The sequence below is a fragment of the Ursus americanus genome, chromosome X (genome assembly GCF_024610735.1).
Source record: "Ursus americanus isolate L20-20 chromosome X, mUrsAme1.1.p, whole genome shotgun sequence".
In the NCBI taxonomy this organism is placed as follows: Eukaryota; Metazoa; Chordata; class Mammalia; order Carnivora; family Ursidae; genus Ursus; species Ursus americanus.
The window spans coordinates 85,655,986-85,673,696 of record NC_142164.1 but is presented as its reverse complement, the minus strand read 5'-3'; the positions used below and the strand labels follow the sequence as shown (position 1 = coordinate 85,673,696).

General features: G+C 44.4%; 1 protein-coding gene across 2 annotated transcripts in view; it reads right to left on the bottom strand.

Moving 5' to 3' along the window:
- Positions 1-17,711, bottom strand: part of EFHC2 (EF-hand domain containing 2) — a 186,728-nt gene that overhangs the window by 4,250 nt on the left and 164,767 nt on the right. For both annotated transcript variants that reach the window (XM_087859368.1, XM_087859369.1), the window contains one exon: positions 12,910-13,015. In XM_087859368.1, coding sequence (XP_087715494.1) covers positions 12,910-13,015 — 106 coding nt within the window. The remainder of the gene's footprint in view (positions 1-12,909; positions 13,016-17,711) is intronic.

The following is a 17,711-nucleotide window of genomic DNA, read 5'->3' as shown; positions in this document are numbered from 1 at the left end:
GAAGATTCTGGTAATCACCTGGGAATAGGGCTCTGTGTAGCACAGAGCTAGAGGCCAGAACCATGCAAAGATGTGGAAGTCACTGGAATATGGGTGCTATGTAAAACTATGGTAATTAATAATGTTGAGGCAGAATCATCATCATCAGAACACCGAGTACTGGCATCTCTAGCTAAGGCATTAAAGAGATGACTGATGAAGACGATGAACTGGCTGCCGACTTTCGCGGGATTTATACTGCTTAGTAGTGATGGCAATCCTACTATTACGAATACATTTATTAGATGTTCACTATGTAACAGGTACTCTTTTTAAGTTTTTATCACAGAAAACCCTAAGAGGTAGGTATTATTATGATACCTATTTACAGAAAAGGAAACTGAGGCATAGAAGGGTTAAGCTGCTTGTCCAGAAAACTGCCAGTAAGTGGAGGAGCCTGGACTGGAACCCCACCAGTGAGGCTCCAGAGCTCTGCTTATCTGCCGAGCTACCGTCCAAAGCCCAGCAGAGTGGGCCAATCTGGAAATAGCCGGCTCTCATCCTACATGGCTACGCCTGATCGTATCACTCTCTACAAGAAAAGTTGAGTAGAAAACAATGTAGTTCTTGAAGTGACACACCTTTTCTTTCTCAAGAGTGCCTCCTGGGGCGCCTGGGTGGCTCAGTCGGGTAAGCGTCCGACTCTTGGTTTCCGCTCAGGTCATGATCGCAAGGTTGTCAGATGGAGACTGGAGTGACGCTCTGCGCTGGGTGTGGAGCCTGCTTAGGATGCTCTCTCCCTCTCCCCCCACCCTCAGCCTGCTCGCTTACACGTGCGCACGCGTACACGTGCGCACGCGTACACGCACTCAAAGAAAAAAAAAATGTCTCCTGCCAGACATTGGAGGTTGAGCCCAAACCACCAACTGGCTGCATAAAGACGGAAATGGCCATTTAGAGAGATGAAGCCTAAATCAACTCCTATTTATACCACGTGGAACTTAGTGAAATGTCCTTCCTACACCAAGAAGCAGTAAATCATTGTGTGTGTACACACATACACACATATATGTACACACAAAAAATTATATATTTTAATCAATAGTCATTGAACTATTCAACATGTCCTCAGAAATTTCATTACAAAACTTAATGCAATTTTTCTCTTAAGTGGTATTTTTGGATTTGTGTTACAGAGGAATATAATGTAAATATATGCATTCAAAATCACTCTTCCTTGATTGTTTTTTTTAAATAAGAATTTTCAACACAAAAAGACTAAAATGCAATATGCAACTCATATCACTGCAAAGAAATTATTTGGGGAATGGATTCTTTTATGAAACAGGCCAGTTCTAGAAGGTCCTTCCCTCATAGCTTCTTCATTAGGCAGCAAAAGTTTCTTGTTTTTGAGCAAGGAATCATGATTTAACCTCTAAAAATAAAAGAGAAAGAAACTGAGGGACTCATGTTGGAATAATGGCAACTCAAGAATTTGGAGATGAGAATTAAATTTATTAGCAATAAGCCGGACTTGGACAAAAGGAAACACAACTAAATACCTTGGGGTTTGAGATGAAGGATGATTTGAGATGAGAAGACAATAGTCCATTTCTTTAGATCTTAGTCATTTTAAACCCAGGGCTCACGCAATGCTTTCTTGAAGCTCCAGTCCCGCTATGCTCTCTGTCTAGAATCAATACCACTTCCCTGGATTTGATTTCCCTTTGTTGCTATTCCCTAGGATCCAGGTGGGAGTGACTTTTTCTGCCCCAATACCTGATAAATGCCACAGGCATATCTGCAGTGGTTGAGGAACCCGGGATCCATATACTGCCAATATGCTATCGTGATTCATAATAAGATATGCATATTTGGTCTTCCTCCCTCTTTCTGGAGCAGAGCTCCTAAAATCCTTGAAATTTTCAAGGTGATGAGAAGGGTAAGGTGTCTTATGTTATGTTAATGAGACATTTTTGAAAAGCACCTAGGGATGGGGGCTGGTTTCTAGGGTAACGGACCTTGTAATTAGAGGGTTGGAACTTTCAGTCTCATCCCCCTGACCTCCAGGGACAGAGCTGGAGGTTGAGTTCAATCATTAATGGCCAGTGATTTAATCAATCGTGCCTTTGTAATAAGCCTCCATAAAAATTCAAAAGGACAGGGATTGGAGAGCTCCTGGATTGGAAGGAACCTGTGGAGATTTGAGGACTGTGGCCTGCGCAGAGAGGGAGGAAGTGCCCCACCCTTTCCCCCCTACCTCACCCTCTGCATCTCTACCACCCGGGCTGTTCTGAGTTCTATTTTCTTATAATAAACCAGTGATCTAGGAAGCAAAAATGTTTCTCTGAGTTCTGTGAGCTGCTGTAGCAAATTCATCGTACCCAAGGAGGGGGTCATGGGAACCCCTCATCTACAGCCAGTGGACCACAAGCACAGGTGATCAATGCGTCTGAAGTGGGGGGAAGGGGCAGTCTTGTGGGACTGAGCCCTTACACCCTGTGGGATCTGATGCTGTCTCCGAGCAGGTCATGTCAGAGCTGAGTTGAATTGTAGGACCTTTAGCTGGTGTTGAGAGTTGTTTGGTATGTGGGGAAAAAAAAACCCACATGTTGGAATTGGTTACCAGAATTGTAGCCAACCCCCAATTTTAGGGAGATTTTCACAGATACTAGTTTAAACAGAGGCACAGAAATGAAATTGAGATCCAAAGGAGGGTGGGAAAACAGGAGATGAGATTTAAGAAACTCAGGGGAGAGGAGGCGACGATAAAGTAGAGGGAAAAAGGTAGCTTCTTCAGAGTTTTGCCTGTGATTGGGTCCATCTAAAGGACTCACATGGGCAATGTCTCTGCAAAATAAAGAGGTCTTTAGTGACGTGAGAAACCCCACACTTCCACTGCCTCGTTGTTCTGATAAATCCACAAATGCTCTGCATTACATAATATTTATGACAATCTGGGCAGCGAAAAAGAATATTCTTTGTGTTCACTGACCTTTTATTCATGCTACGCTACAAAATGAGAAGAAAAGTCCAGGTTTGCTTGTATTCCCAGCAGGGCACGTACGCTGTACGTGCAGAGAACTGCACGATAATTGCACAACAGGAGAGCGCACCCGCAGCAGCAGGTCCTTGCCATTCCAGACGACGAGGACGAGCCGTATTTGGCATCTTAGATATCTGTGTGCAGCAGGCTCTGCCAGCGCCCCTCCCCATCTCCTCCCCCTTTCCACTTTGGCGCTCAGTGGCCCCGACTTCCAAGCGCCAAGCACCTGCGTTCCTCTGCCTGAAAGCTTTTCTTTGGCCTCTGAGGCCCACTTGGGGTGCCCCTGTGATATGCCGCAAGTGCCTGGGAATTCGCTCTTTTCCTCCGTCATCAGGAGCAGCCCTCATCCATGACCGACAGGAGCTGGTGGGGGAAGAGTGCAACCCCCTTGCACTTTGGGTGGGAACACGCTAAGGTGTGTCTAGGCCACCGGCCCCCTGAGTTTCCCAGAGGCATTAAACTCGAGTCACCAACATATGTTACTGGTTTGGGAATACACCCTGTGGTGGCTCCTTCCCTTCCACTCTTCATTCCCCACTCCCTTAACAGTCTTCCTTCCACCCCCCCCAATCTATATACACTCGAATCCTTGTCTCCACATTGGCTTCTCGAGGAAGTTCAACGAAGACACGCTATGGTTTTGTATTTACCAGTATTAATAAAATGTCTATGAAAGTCACAGCACAGTGCGGAACAAAGCAACTTCCTCACACGCTGGCGGACGGATCCAGAATCTCTGATGTGACTTCCAGATAACTCAAGAGAGGGCGCCCAAATCTCAAAACCAAATTCAATTTCCTCTGGAGCCGAAGCACTATTTTCTGGAAGGAGGAAGAACTATGAAATGCAGAGCGAAATGTGACAATGATGCACCATCCTGACTCCAAAATGGCTGGGAATCATTGTCTGCAAGGGGGCCCCACGGCATCTTCCAAGCTGGCTTTGACTACAGCTACTGACGATGTCAAAGACGTTGGCAATAAATTACTTGTTCATCAACGGTGAAAAAAAATGTAGCTGTTGATCTGTAAAATCATATACCCTTGAAGCAAAGATGGCACTGGCTGGGAACCCAGTAAACAGCAGCTGCCCAGTGAGACTAGCAGGGCTGTGTGTGAGCTCATGGGCTCTGGATTTATTTGCTTTGACATTTTTAAAAGGAAATTTAATTGGATTATGTCTCCTTCTAGTTTAAAATTTTCTACTGTAGTACTGGCCACCAGATGCATGAGGGGGAAAAGATCGGGAGCCAATTAAATTCCACGCTTCACTGAAACAAGGTTATTTTTATTCCTCCCAAATGTAAGGCTGATGGAGTCATGTTAGTGATTTCACTCTGTTATTCCCCTTCCCTTGCTCAAAAAAAAAAAAAAAAAAAGACGTCTTTACAAGAAATATCTATGAGTTTGTAGACGAGTCCAGTAGGGTGTATGGAACTGAAACTGTGGTTTTCTTGGATTTACTGACTTCTTTTTATTTATTTATTTATTTAAATTTATTATTTTTTTATATTTTAATGTTTTTTTATTATATTATGTTAGTCACCATACAGTACATCCCTGGTTTCTGATGTAAAGTTCGATGATTCATTAGTTGCGTATAACACCCAGTGCACCATGCAATATGTGCCCTCCTCACTACCCATCACTGGTCTATCCCATTCCCCCACCCCCCTCCCCTCTGAGGCCCTTAGTTTGTTTCTCAGAGTCCATAGTCTCTCATGCTTCATTCCCCCTTCTGATTTACTGCCTTCTAATAGGTTGATGTGACCTCGGAAATAATTTAATTGACAAAACTGTAAGAGCAATTCAATTTCCATGAATCAAAGGGAAATTAATTCGGGGAAGAAATTTTGTAAATACTTGTTGAGATCATCAAGAGCATTCTGATGCCATAAGGAAAAGCTTATCGATTAAAAAAAAAAAAAAAGAACCTGGAGATTTGCTTATATTCCTATCCATTTCTGTCTTTACTTTAATGCCGCTACGTCCCAGTCGCTTCCCACTGCCCTAGACAGAGCTTCAACGGAGTTGTCATCTGTGTGCACGTAGCTAAAACACAGGTGTGGCCTTTAAACAAGAAACCTTTCCTTGCAACTGCCTTCCAGGTAAATCAGGTTTTCAGGAGGACAGGACTTTTTGCTGAGCTTTCGTGATCAGCTTCAGCACACAATGCAAGTAGACATCATCCAGTGCTTTGAATCAAAGCGGATTCTGGCAGAATCGTTCCCTGCTAGGTCACTGTTTTGTGTTAGGTAATTGGTCTGTGTTTATCAGCTACTTTTAAAATCTAATGAGAATGACCAATAGCCTTTTATTTCAACTGTTAAATTCAACCTCAAATCCTAGAAATAACTGCTTATTTATTAGACCTGGCACTAACCCCGAACCATATAATCTTTACCTTTAGGAATGCCTTTGAGTCTCAGCTTCCTATCTATAAATTGGGAAGGATACTTAATTTTCACAGGATTGGGACAATAAAATATCACAGGAGAGTCCATCCTCTTAAATACCAAAAGAAGATCTTCCGCAAGTGGGGCGTCCAAAGACGTATCCCAAGGTGCACCCGACCTGCCCCCTCTGCCCCCCCCCCCCACCAAGGCCATGTATCATCGTGCTGTGGCAAGAGAGGGCTGTAGAGCCAATTGCTAATGGTCCGGCAGTTACAGTGCTCATAAAATGAAGCCACATCCAATTTTTCTCAGAAATGTCAAAAGATAAGATGCCAGTCACACGGTGCAAGTTATAAAGTTTATACGAGAACCGATTTAGTGTTATTTTTTTAAAACGTGGCTTCTGAGATTAACCAGACAGGCTCTAAACAGTGGGCCCTATTTTGCCAGTTTTACAGCCACCATCTGTGAGCGAGCACGATAGAATGGAAATGGGGTCTCCAGGCCTTGACAGCACCAGGGCCACAGGCTGGGACTGTAGATAGTCACGGAATGGAGTGGGAGGTCAGTTACAGCCCCGGTGGCTCACCGTGGGCCGCTGCGGGAGCCAGGCAGAGGCCCAGCCAAGGGAGCTCGTGAGAATTCAGGCCACAGGCCACAGTCAAGAGTCATATGGTGGGTGACGGTTGGCTTATGCCCAGCCACATGGGGAAATCTCCCACCAAAGGACTAATCAAAGCTAGATGAGCTACGGACCACAGTCCTCTGTGTAAATTTGGCTGGCTTGTTATTGGACCCCAGCCCTATTAGCTGAGACCACCTAGCCATCTCGTGTAGGGGAGCCCCACCTGAGTCTGGGGGACCAGTCCTGACATCCAGCGGACCAAGCTGTTGTCTGGCATCTCTGGAACTTCAGCCAGAGCCAGCCTGTCCAGGTCCTACACTGGAGGAAGCGTGCAGATGCCCAACCCCTGGCCTCCACCCGGGCCACACTTCCACACCGGAGCTCAGCCTGCCACTCGTCGTTCTCAACAGAACTTGAATCTGTCACGTCACACTCAGGGCTAGGTCACATTCACAACCTGGTGGATCTTATCCTAAAATCCCACATATGACTTTTGGCTGTGACGACTTCTCCAAATGTTGGTAATCCCGAGAGTTCTGAGAGGTTTTCTGTGCCCAGCTGGGCCCGGACAGACCTACACATCTGGTCTGGCTCTTCCCTGGCCTCTTCCAGCATTAACTGCTCTCCTGTCAACGCCCGCCATGGGCAGAAGCTCAGGCAGTGACAGGGGAGCAGGGGTGGGGAGGGGGCTGTGCCACACTGCCAGGCCCCCAGCTGATTCCAAGAACAATCAACAAAGGCTTCAAGGACAGTAAAAGCAAACATAAATAAGAGGGACTACATCAAATGAAAACATTTCTCCACAGCAAAGGAAACCATCAACGAAAAGGCAACCTACTGAATGGGAGAAGACATTTGCAAATGATGTACCTGATAAGGGGTTAACATCCTAAATATATAAAGAACCCATAAAACTCAACATCAAAAAACCAATCTGATTTAAAAAATAGGCGGAGGACCCGGAATAAACATTTTTCCAAAGAAGACATCCAGATGGCCCACAGGTACACAGGAAGATGCTCGACATCACTAATCATCAGGGAAATGCAAACCCAAATCACAAAGAGATATCAGCTGTCACCTGTCAGAACGGCTTTTATGAAGATAAGAAACAACGGTATTGGCGAGAACATGGAGAAAATGCACGGTTGGTGGGAATGGAAATTGGTGCAGTCACTGTGGAACACAGTATGGACGTGCCTCTAAACATTAAAAATAGAACTACCCTACGATCCAGCAATTCCACTTCTAGGTATTTACTGGAAAACAAAAACATGAATTAAAAAAGACATATGCACCCCTGTGTTCATTGCAGCATTATTTAAAACAGCCACGGGGCGCCTGGGTGGATCAGATGGTTAAGTGTCTGCCTTCAGCTCAGGTCATGATCCAGGTCCTGGGATCAAGCCCCATATTGGGCTCCCAGCTCAGAGGGGAGTCTGCTTCTCCTTCTCCCCCCACCTGTGCTCTCTCGGTTTCTCTCTCTGTGTGTGTGTGTCTCTCTCTCAAATGAATAAATATTTTAAAAATAAAAATAAAATAAAATAGCCACTATATGGGGGCACCTGGGTGGCTCAGTCAGTTAAGTGTCTGCCTTCGGCTCAGGTCATGATCCCAGGGTCCTGGGATCGAGCCCCACGTCAGGCTCCCTGCTCAGCAGGGAGTCTGCTTCTCCCTCTCCCTCTGCCGCTCCCCCTGCTTGTGCTCTCTCTCTCAAATAAATAAAAATCTTTAAATAAAATAAAATAAAATAAAATAAAATAAAATACCATACCCACAGTATGGAAACAGCCTAAGTGTCCATCAGTGGATGAACAGATTAAAAAAACCTACAAAATATATGTACAATAGAATATTATTCAGCCATAAAAAAAAAGAAGGAAATCTTGCCATTTGCAACATCATAGATTGACCCCAAGGGCATTACGCTAAGTGAAATACAACAAACAGAAAAAGACAGGTACCGTTATGAGTTCACTTACATGCAGAATTTAAAAATCCAACCAACCAAACAAAACAGAAACAGACTCACGGCTACAGAGAAGAAACGGATGATCGCCAAAGGGAAGCGGGGTAAGAGGGGATGGATGAAATAGGCGAAGGGAATTAAGACGTACAATCTTCTGGTTACAAAATAACCAAGACAGGGATGTACTGTAATGTACAGCGGAGGGAAGATAGTCAATAACACTGCATGGTGACACCTAGATGGTAACTAACTGGGTGACCATTTTGCAATGTGTATAAATCACCGTGTTATACACCTGAAACTAATACAATATTGTATGTTAATTATTTTAATAAAAACGAAAAACAAGAGCATCAAGAACAACTGGTTGCCAAGCTAGGATGTACCATCCAGGATCTCCTGAGGAAGGACTTGGTGGCCCAGCTGCGGAGAGTCCCCTTCAGGGACTGCCTCGGCTACAGAGCTGTCTTGGCTGCAAAGAGTCACGTTACCCAAGGTTATCCCCTTCCTAAAGCAACCTACAGGGATAAAGACCAAACCATTGTGGCCCATCTCAGGGCAGCTCTGAAAGGCCATTCTAGCTCCAGAGCTCCCTGTGGGCTGGCTCAACTGCTCCCTCTGCCCACTCCTGTGCCCTTCCTCTCCCTTCCACACGTATTGATCCCAAGAACGCTCCCGAATAAACCTCCTGCACATTAAACTCCACCTGCTTCCTGGAGAACCCAGCCTGTGTGACAGGCGCTGACGTGTGTCCCCAGGCATTATTAGACAGGAACATTTCAGCACACCTACACGGTTCAGGAGATACCGTACTTTCCAGTACTGATTGTACTGTATCGACTATGCAGTATTATGCTCATTCCCACTGACGATTTTCACATGCGGGTATAGACTCACTGGTAACATTCCCAAGCTATCTTATACCCTCTTTATGAAACACTAACAAGCTTAGGAATCCCAGAGGGCTGTGGACTCTGGGATCTAGTTACGCTCTCATTATTAAGTTAAATTGGTACCATTTCATACCTATGCTCCTGTCTTTCTGAAACTGGCGAGAAAGAAATGGCCCCTTCCAAATGTCTCCCGCAGACTGAACTGCTTCTAGGCTTCGTCAGCAGAGTTGACCAAAGACCCAAAGAGTAAAGTTCTCACTGTATAGGAGTAACAACTGGAAGGGCCCACTGCTGAAGCATGGGCCCTTCTTCTGACACTACATTCCCGTTTCGTAACTGTTCTCCTACCTTTAAGGGTAGAATCACTGTTCTTAGCCTTGGAAGGTGACTATTCAAGGCCCAGCCCCCTCAGCTGAGGAAGTAAGACCTCTCCATTTTACAAATGATAATAATAGCTAACATTTAAACCCTTATTATGGGACAGATGCGGCGATAAGTGTCTCACGTGTATCAACTCAATTCTCACAACCACCCCAATGAAAGTACTATTCTTTCTTTCTTTTTTTTTTTTCTCTTTCTTTCTCTCTCCCTCTCTCTCTAAGAGAGAGCCTGTGCACGCATGCATGCTCACACACATACACATACAAATTGGAGAGCAGGGGGAAGGGGCAGAAGAAGAGAGAGTCCTAAGCAAACTCTGCACTGAGCATGGAGCCTGACTGGGGCTCAATCCTGTAAGCCCAGATCACAGCCTGAGCCGAAACCAAGAGTCGGAAGCTTAATTGTCTGCGCCACCCAGGTGCCCCGGAAGTACTACTCTTATCTCCATTGTTGAGGGGCGGAAACCTGAAAGGTTGAGTGAGACTTGCACAAAGCCACCCAGTTAGTCAATCACAGAGCTAAGGATTTGAACTCATGTTCATGTCCCAGTCACAGATATATAAGGGATGAAATGGGGGAGGGGTGACTGAGGGGAGAGTGGATCTTGGGTCTTCCCACGGAGTGGTTCCTCTTCCAGTGTGGGTGGTGATCCTTCTGTGGGCCCTTAAATCAATTTAATGGTTCACAAATGACATTCAAAAGAGAGAAAAGAGGGGTGTGGGGGAGGGGAGAAAATAAAAGGAAAAGAGGGAAGAAAGAAAGGAAGAGAGAAAGACAAGATGGCACTGCGCCACACGTAGTCAGAATAGTAGTTTCGTGAAACTTTGGTTCCGCTGTATCTGTGCATGCTGGGTTGCTATGAAAAAAGTCTTTAACTGTGGGTTGTTGTGCCCAAAGGTCATTAAATTTCATTCAAATTCAGTCATCAGGAAAACAAAAATTAACATAATAAGTTACCACGTTTTCAGAGGCAAAAATGTAAAAATGACTTGAATGCCTATCAACAGAAAAATGGATGAATAGATTATTCTATGTCCATATTACAGCTATTAAAGAATGGCTCAGGTCTACACATATTAAACTAGAGAGACTGCCCATAATGTAGCATTAAGTTAGAGAAACACGCGGCCAATAAATGCATGTGGTAGGATTATATTTTGTACCATCAGTGATGAAGTCCCCAACATACAGGTGAACACGTGGGTGGTGGATGGGGGAGAACGGAAAAGGAGGGAAATAGGAACTAAGGGAAAATACAACAAGGGCAGCTGCCATCTAGCAAGAAGAAGCGTGCACATCATTCAGGGGGCCATAGGAAAGAGAGGACGTGAGCAAGTCGTGTAAATTGAGACGAATTTAATAACTATTTCTGAAGTTGTGGGAAGCGTTTAGGAAAACCAGCCAGCCAGGACCTGCGGCTGAAGGGGCACGAGACGGTGGTCACTGGAACCTGGAGTGGTGGGCAGCTATATGGGGGAGGCAGTCAATCCACGGGAACTGGCAGGGAGGGAAAGGATTTCTCTCTCCTCCCACCCTCCACTCTCTTGCTGGTGCATCCCACTGGCCAACCGAACTGGAGGTCAGCGGGCTAGGGGACCCACCGATGCAGCCCATAAAGGTCAGCTGCCCAGGACTCAGAGCAGGGGAGAGGGGGCTGGAGAAAAGTCCTAATGGGACAAATGGATGACACCCAACACGGAATACTATAACACTGAGGTGAGAAGGTAGAATAGAAACTCCATCTATCATTTTTCTTTGTACATACAACATTAAATATTTGCATGGATGAGAATTAAAAGGTTACCAAATGTCAGTACTGATTTGCTTTCATGATGGTATCTCGGATTTTAGTTAATTAAATCCAATATCTTCAAAAACAATTACATTAAAAAAGAATATTGTTTCTTTTTTATTCTTCGCAGGAAAACAGACCTGAGTTACAATTCTTGACTCTGTCACACACGTGCTGTTTCTCTACCTTCCTCGTCTCTAAAATGGGGATCATGAGAGTACCTATCTCATAGGGTTGCTCTGAGGATTAAACCAACTAATAGATTTTCAGGCCTTAGGGTAACGTTTGGTACACAGTAAATGCTTTAAGTGTTTGCAGTTGTTATGGTGACAATGGGACATCAAGAGCCTCCCAATGGGTCTGCTGTCCCCACGGCCCCTCTTCAAAGCGCCCACTATCCAGCCAGAGCAAGCATCCTTCAAAGGGTACACCTGATGGCGTCGCTCTCTTCCTTGAAATCTTTCCACGGTCTCCAGACCTTCCAGGACAATAGTCAAACCTCACCCTTGCCGGTATCTCCAACCTCACCCTCTTCCACTCCTCCTTCCATGCTTTCATTCCAGCCACACCAGTTCCCTCTGGTTCTGCACAAGCTCCACGCCGTCCCGTCCCAGAGCCTCTGCTGGGAATGCCTTTTCCGAACCATGCCACTTCCCTCCCTTGCTGACTCTTCCCATTTGTCAAAGAAATTTCAAGCACCACCTCCCCTGAGAAGACTTCCTGTCCTCCCTTCCAACCCCAACAGCTTCCTCCGCATCCCATTCCATCCCACGCAGGCTGTATCATGCCCACGCTCCAAATCATGAGTGTATTGATTCCACCATCAGCAGGTGGCCCCCCTCCCCCGAAAGGCAGCAATAATGACCTTCATCTCTGGACCCCATCCCCGAGAGTGGATACTCATTCATGATCTGTCTGAGAATTAAATCTATAAATGAGCGAGTTATGTGACCCAAAGTCACTCAGCTAAGTAAGCGGCAAAGCCAGAATTCAACCCTAGTGATGTTGGACTCCAAAGGCCACCGCTGTCTCCCAACCCTCTGGAAGTGCTAAGGCTGCCTGACACTCCAGAATAGTTGCATGCCTGCAGGACCTCCCCAGGGGCACTAGACCAGTTCAGGCCAGAATGAGTTGGTCAGCGGAGACCGTAGGAATAAATGCCTCCTTTCTCGGAGTAACCACATGACATTTGCTTTATCAAGGGACTTTCCCAAGAAAATCAATTGCTGGAGCATGTTAAAATATAAACAAACCGCCATCCACCCACCCACTCCTTCAAGACAATTGGTCCAAAGAGATCTTAGAGAATTCGGACAATTCCACAATGTTGAGAGCACCACCCGATCACATGAACTTTGTTTTCCCTAACCAAGCATTTTTCTACTGAAGTTTTATTTTAAATTTGGCTCCGCTGTGAAATGTGCATCCCCGTCCTATAGTGTTTCACCCAAGGCAAAGCTGTGTGCACAGCCGCAGACATCCTGAGATTTGCTCTCGTGGCTCGTGATGATGTTAGCAGAATCCCTTGATAACGGTGTTTATATCTATTTATAACTGTAACCTATTATCCTATTTTCCATATAATTGGATGCGACGGAGGTTAAAGAAAGTTCTGCCACCGAAGAAAAGTCATGCTCTTATAGAGCAGATATTCGCTCAGCACGGAAAGTGAATTAGCCTTTAACACAAATACCCAGAAACACATCAGTGCATTTTCCAAAAGCACGGATGTTAATGTTTTATGCTGAAAAATAATCTTTAAGATAAAGGATATTAAAAATGCCAGGGAGGTAGCCACAGCTGGGTTTTGAAACAGGTGTTACTTTTACCTCTTTCAAGTACGATGGTGCTTCAAATTCGGGCATCGGATTCATTCTCCAGTTCAGGGCGCAGAAAAATGACTCATAATTTATTTGTTCCTCACTGTCTTTAAACCTGAAATATAATTATAATATATAATTTGATTCAACCTACAGAATTCAGGACCAAAATGTCAGCTTAAATGCTACCAGGAAAACATAATGTCAGGTTATGTTTCAATACCTGATATTTTTCTTATTTCTTACTAGCTTTTAAAAAATTTTTAAATCAGATTCTAACCCCCGAGAGTGTGCACTCTGCAAGCAGAGATCCCACACAGCTAATTCACCAGTGTCTCCAGCACCTAGATTTATGCTGGCACTTAGTAGGTGCTCAATAAAGACTTGCAGTTTCCACAGAAACAAATGCACTTCCTCGGTAACAGAGACCATTTTGTTCAGAGTATTTGCAGGCCCTCTTAATTTAATATGCTTGATACTATGTCAGTGAAACAAAATCTCCTTGTGTTTCTTAAATTGCATGCTTTTTAAATTTTTAAGGGAAGCCTAGATTCATTGCGTCTACTAAGATATTTTTAGGAAAAATAAGATATCCTTATCACTTATTATGTAGCCATTAAAAGGGGTTATTTAGGGGGCACCTGGGTGGCTCAGTCAGTTAAGAGTCTGACTCTTGATTTCGGCTCAGGTCATGATCTCAGGGTTGTGCGATCAAGCCCCGCATTGGGCTCTGTGCTGGGTGTGGAGCGTACTTAAGATTCTCTCTTTCCTTCCCCCTCTGCCCCTCCCCCCTTCTAAAAGAAAAATTGGGGGTTATTTAGATCCACATATGCTGTCATGGAAATACATTCATGATATATTGTCGAGCAAAAAGGAGGTTACAAAATGGTACGTTGAATTATGATCTCACTTGAGGTATATATTTATACAAAAAGGCACAGGGGCACCTGGGTGGCTCAGTCAGTTAAACATCCGACTCTTGATCTGAGCTCAGATCTTGATCTCAGGATCATGAGTTCAAGCCCCGTGTTGGGCTCCACCCTGGATGTGGAGCCTGCTTTAAAAAAAAAAAAAAAAGGCATTGAAAAATTCTAATAACAATACACTGAAGTATTAAAACAGCTATCTCTGGGAAAAGAGACTGCTTTTCACATTTTGCTTTAGACTTCTTTGTATCATCTGAATTGTTTTAAATTTATAAGAAAAAATATTAAGCCCATTTTTCACTTAAAAGAAAACACTGGCATAAATTTAACCTTAACCATAATAGAGTTTTGGCCATTAAGACCCAGAAATTTCAAACACAACTGCTGGAACGACCTAAACACAAAGCGAAATTCTTCTTAGTATAATACCTCAATGCCACCTATTTTAATTTCACTACACTCTGCCAGTTCTTAAGGCTAAACATATATTGGTCACATCAGACCATTTTTTGAAGGACAAGACAAAGGGACTGTTCCAAGCACCCTTCCAGGGTTCCTGCCCCACTCAGGCAGGACCTCCCACTCAACACTCCCCCCCCTCCAACTGGCAAGTGAGGTGCACGAGATACTGTGGCAAGGATGACCGGTGGCTAATTACTTAAAAGAAAACCTGGTGATAATAAACGTAGGAAAATAACATACTCATAACCAGTCAAAAGACCTTTTTTTCCTCGGGATTAAAGAAAATAATAGCTCATATTTATAAACTAATATAAATTAGCAGTAATAAGTTAAATGTTACAAGATGAAGTCACATAGACTCATCAATCTAAACAAAGTAGAATAAACAGAGTGATCAGAAGAGGAGAAAGGGAATTCGGTTCTTCTTTTGTGTACATTTTCTTTGGCCGAGGATTCTGGGATACAACTCCAATATGCTGCCCCCTACCACTGTTTATCCTCTGGATTTTGGCTCGCTCGTCATTTGAACTCCTTGAAAGGACATGCTCTGTTTATGGAAATATTTGTAGCCAAAATGCTGGACCATTATGTCTTTTATTTGTGTGTGTTTTGGGAGAAGAACTAAAACTCAATCAATTAAAGATGTTTTGTAAGAAACTTTCCTTTAGCATGGAGCCTTGAAGACAAGTATTCCCGAACACTCTGAGTAGGAGCTGAGGTCAGAGAATGAGATCATGTAGGCCTCTGACTTTCATACTGAAAAAAGCTAAGAGCCACTGGGGCATATTGTACACAGAGCAATTATGGGGTCTCAGTTATATCTTCTAAAGATCACTCTCACTGATATATCGAGAAGAGAATGCAGGAGCAGGGCCAAAGTGGTGAGGGCAGTTAGCTGTCTTCTGCAGTGATCCCAAGTAGGCATAATGGCAGCCTAGATGGCAGTGGGGGCAGTGGAGGGCGCTGAGTTCAGCATGTTCAGTTCTGAACAGTGGAGGGCGCTGAGTTCAGCATGTTCAGTTCTGAACATACAAACATACAAATGTTTGTTTTAGAGAGAGAGAGGGAGCAAGCGAGTGAGCAGGGGGGAAAGGCAGAGGGAGAAGGAGAGAGAGAATCTCAAGCAGACTCCACGCTAAGTGCAGAGCCCAATGTGGGGCTTGATCTCATAACCTAGGGATCATGACCTGAGCCGAAACCAAGAGTCAGATGCTCAAGTGACTGAGCCACCCAGGCCCCCTGATTCTGGATATATTTTGAGTGTAGGATTCCTGAAGGATTGTACAGAGTGAGAGAGACAGAGGCAAAGAGACAGACAGACAGACAGAGACAGAGAGAATACATGGACTCAGGACAACTCCAAGGGTTTTGCTTGGCCTACTGGAAAAATACGGCTATCCTAACTGAGATAGGACGGACTGCAGGAGCTACAGGTTGGGGGGGGGGAATCAAGAATTTTGTTTGGATATGTTACATTTTGATGGGAAGGGGCAGCTGGACGTAGGAGCCTGAAATTCAGGGAAGAGGTTCGAGTTGAAGATAGAAATGTGGGAGCCACTAGCATATAGATGGTATTGAAAGCCACTGGACCAGGAGATTAGATGAGACCACCAATGAACTAAGTTTCTCTATCTGTTCCTATAGCGAAGAATTTAATTGTCAGTAAATTCCCATTACATCAATTACAGGAGACACACAATTCTAGAGGCTTCAGAAGTGTAATATCTCGGTAATTTGGGAGCCAGTCAAAAGACTACCAAACAGATCAGATCACATCAGACTTCACCCCCATATACAACCCACTAACCTGTCCTGTGGGTTCTGCCGCCAGAGCAGATCACAAATCCCTTTTTCTTCGCCTCCTCTACCACTCACCAACTGCAAGCCACCACCAGCTCTCACCCGGGTGACAACAATAGCTTTGTAGTCTGGTTTTACTGCTTCTACGCTGACCTTTGCTGCAGACGCATCCTCCACCAAAATGAGCTTTCTAAAACATAGACCAGATCAATAACTTCCTTGCTTGGAATCCTTCAATGGCTTCCCAATCCACTTTGAGCACAAGCTGAACTCCTTATCAGGGTTTATAAAACCCTACGTAATCTGGCCACTGCTGACTTCTCTGACCTCATCTGAAAACTCTCTGTTTGCAACGTTCCAGGTGTCCTAGCCTTTTTCCTGTTCTCTGAGCATGCCAAGATTGTTCCCAGAAACGCAAGGCATTTGCATCCTTTAGTTCCTTTGTCTGGAAAGTCTCAATTCAAACGTTGCTTCTTCAGAAAGGCCTTCCTGAAGTTTCTCTTGCCTAACCGAGTCCTCCTGCCTAAATCTGCAGTTGCCCTGGATGATGGCAATTGAAACTTACAGAAAAACTTCTGGAATCACCACTGGAACTCCTATGATCATACCTTGTTACCAATAAGTCTTGTATCATGCCTACCCGTTACCCCTAGGCCCCTGGCCTTCTTCCTTGCCCAACTCATGATATGTCAGACTCAACACATCTGAACATTTACCCATTTCAAAGGCTATTTGGAAAGGGTTCTCCTGAGTCAAACAATATTCAAAAAGGATCAAAAGCTGTAAATGGAAGAGTACACAGCTTAGAAATGACGTATAAAATTTTTCTGAGGAAAGGGGCGCCTGGGTGGCTCAGTCAGTTAAGTGGCCAACTCTCAGTTTCGGCTCAGGTCATGATCTTACAATTGTGAGACCAAGCCCCTTGCCAGGCTCTGCGCTCAGTGTGGAGTCTGCTTCAGATTCTCTCCTCCTTCTCTTTCTCCCTCCAGCTCGTGCTTGTACTCTCTCTCCTTCTCTCTCTCTTTCAAATAAATAAAACCTAAAAAAAATTTTTTTTTTCTGAGGAAAAATGTTTGAAAGATTTGATCTTTCCAAAGACCCAGAGTCAGGCTTCAGGGAAGAGTTGAGCTAATGTGGTATAATACTCCAAGTTTTTCTTTTAAGTTCTGTCTTAGAGGATCTCAATGGATATGGAAATCCCGGCAGAAGGGGCAAGAGAGAAAAGAACAAAGAATCTTTCAATTAAAAGGGATAAAACTAGCCAATGCTTCTTGGAAGAATTCTTTGCTCTTGGGAAGTGGACAGAGTTGCAGTTAATCATGATGGATTAACCACAAATATATTTATCTTCTTTTCCCACCAAAAGCTCACCAAACGATAATAAAGGAATAAAAATAAGTAATAACCTACGATGACAATGGTAGCTGGAAAAAAAGACAGCAGTGGACAAGAATCTCCAAAATCTTTTGAACGATGGAAAGCAGACAGAGGACTTGTAACTGGCTTGGCAGAACCGAGGAAGGCAAGGGGCAGAGGCAGGGGCCACTTAGAGATTAGCCAGTGTGGCCCACAAAAACTCCCAAGATGCTCAGCAAATGCAGACTGCAGGTGCCAATAGAGGCA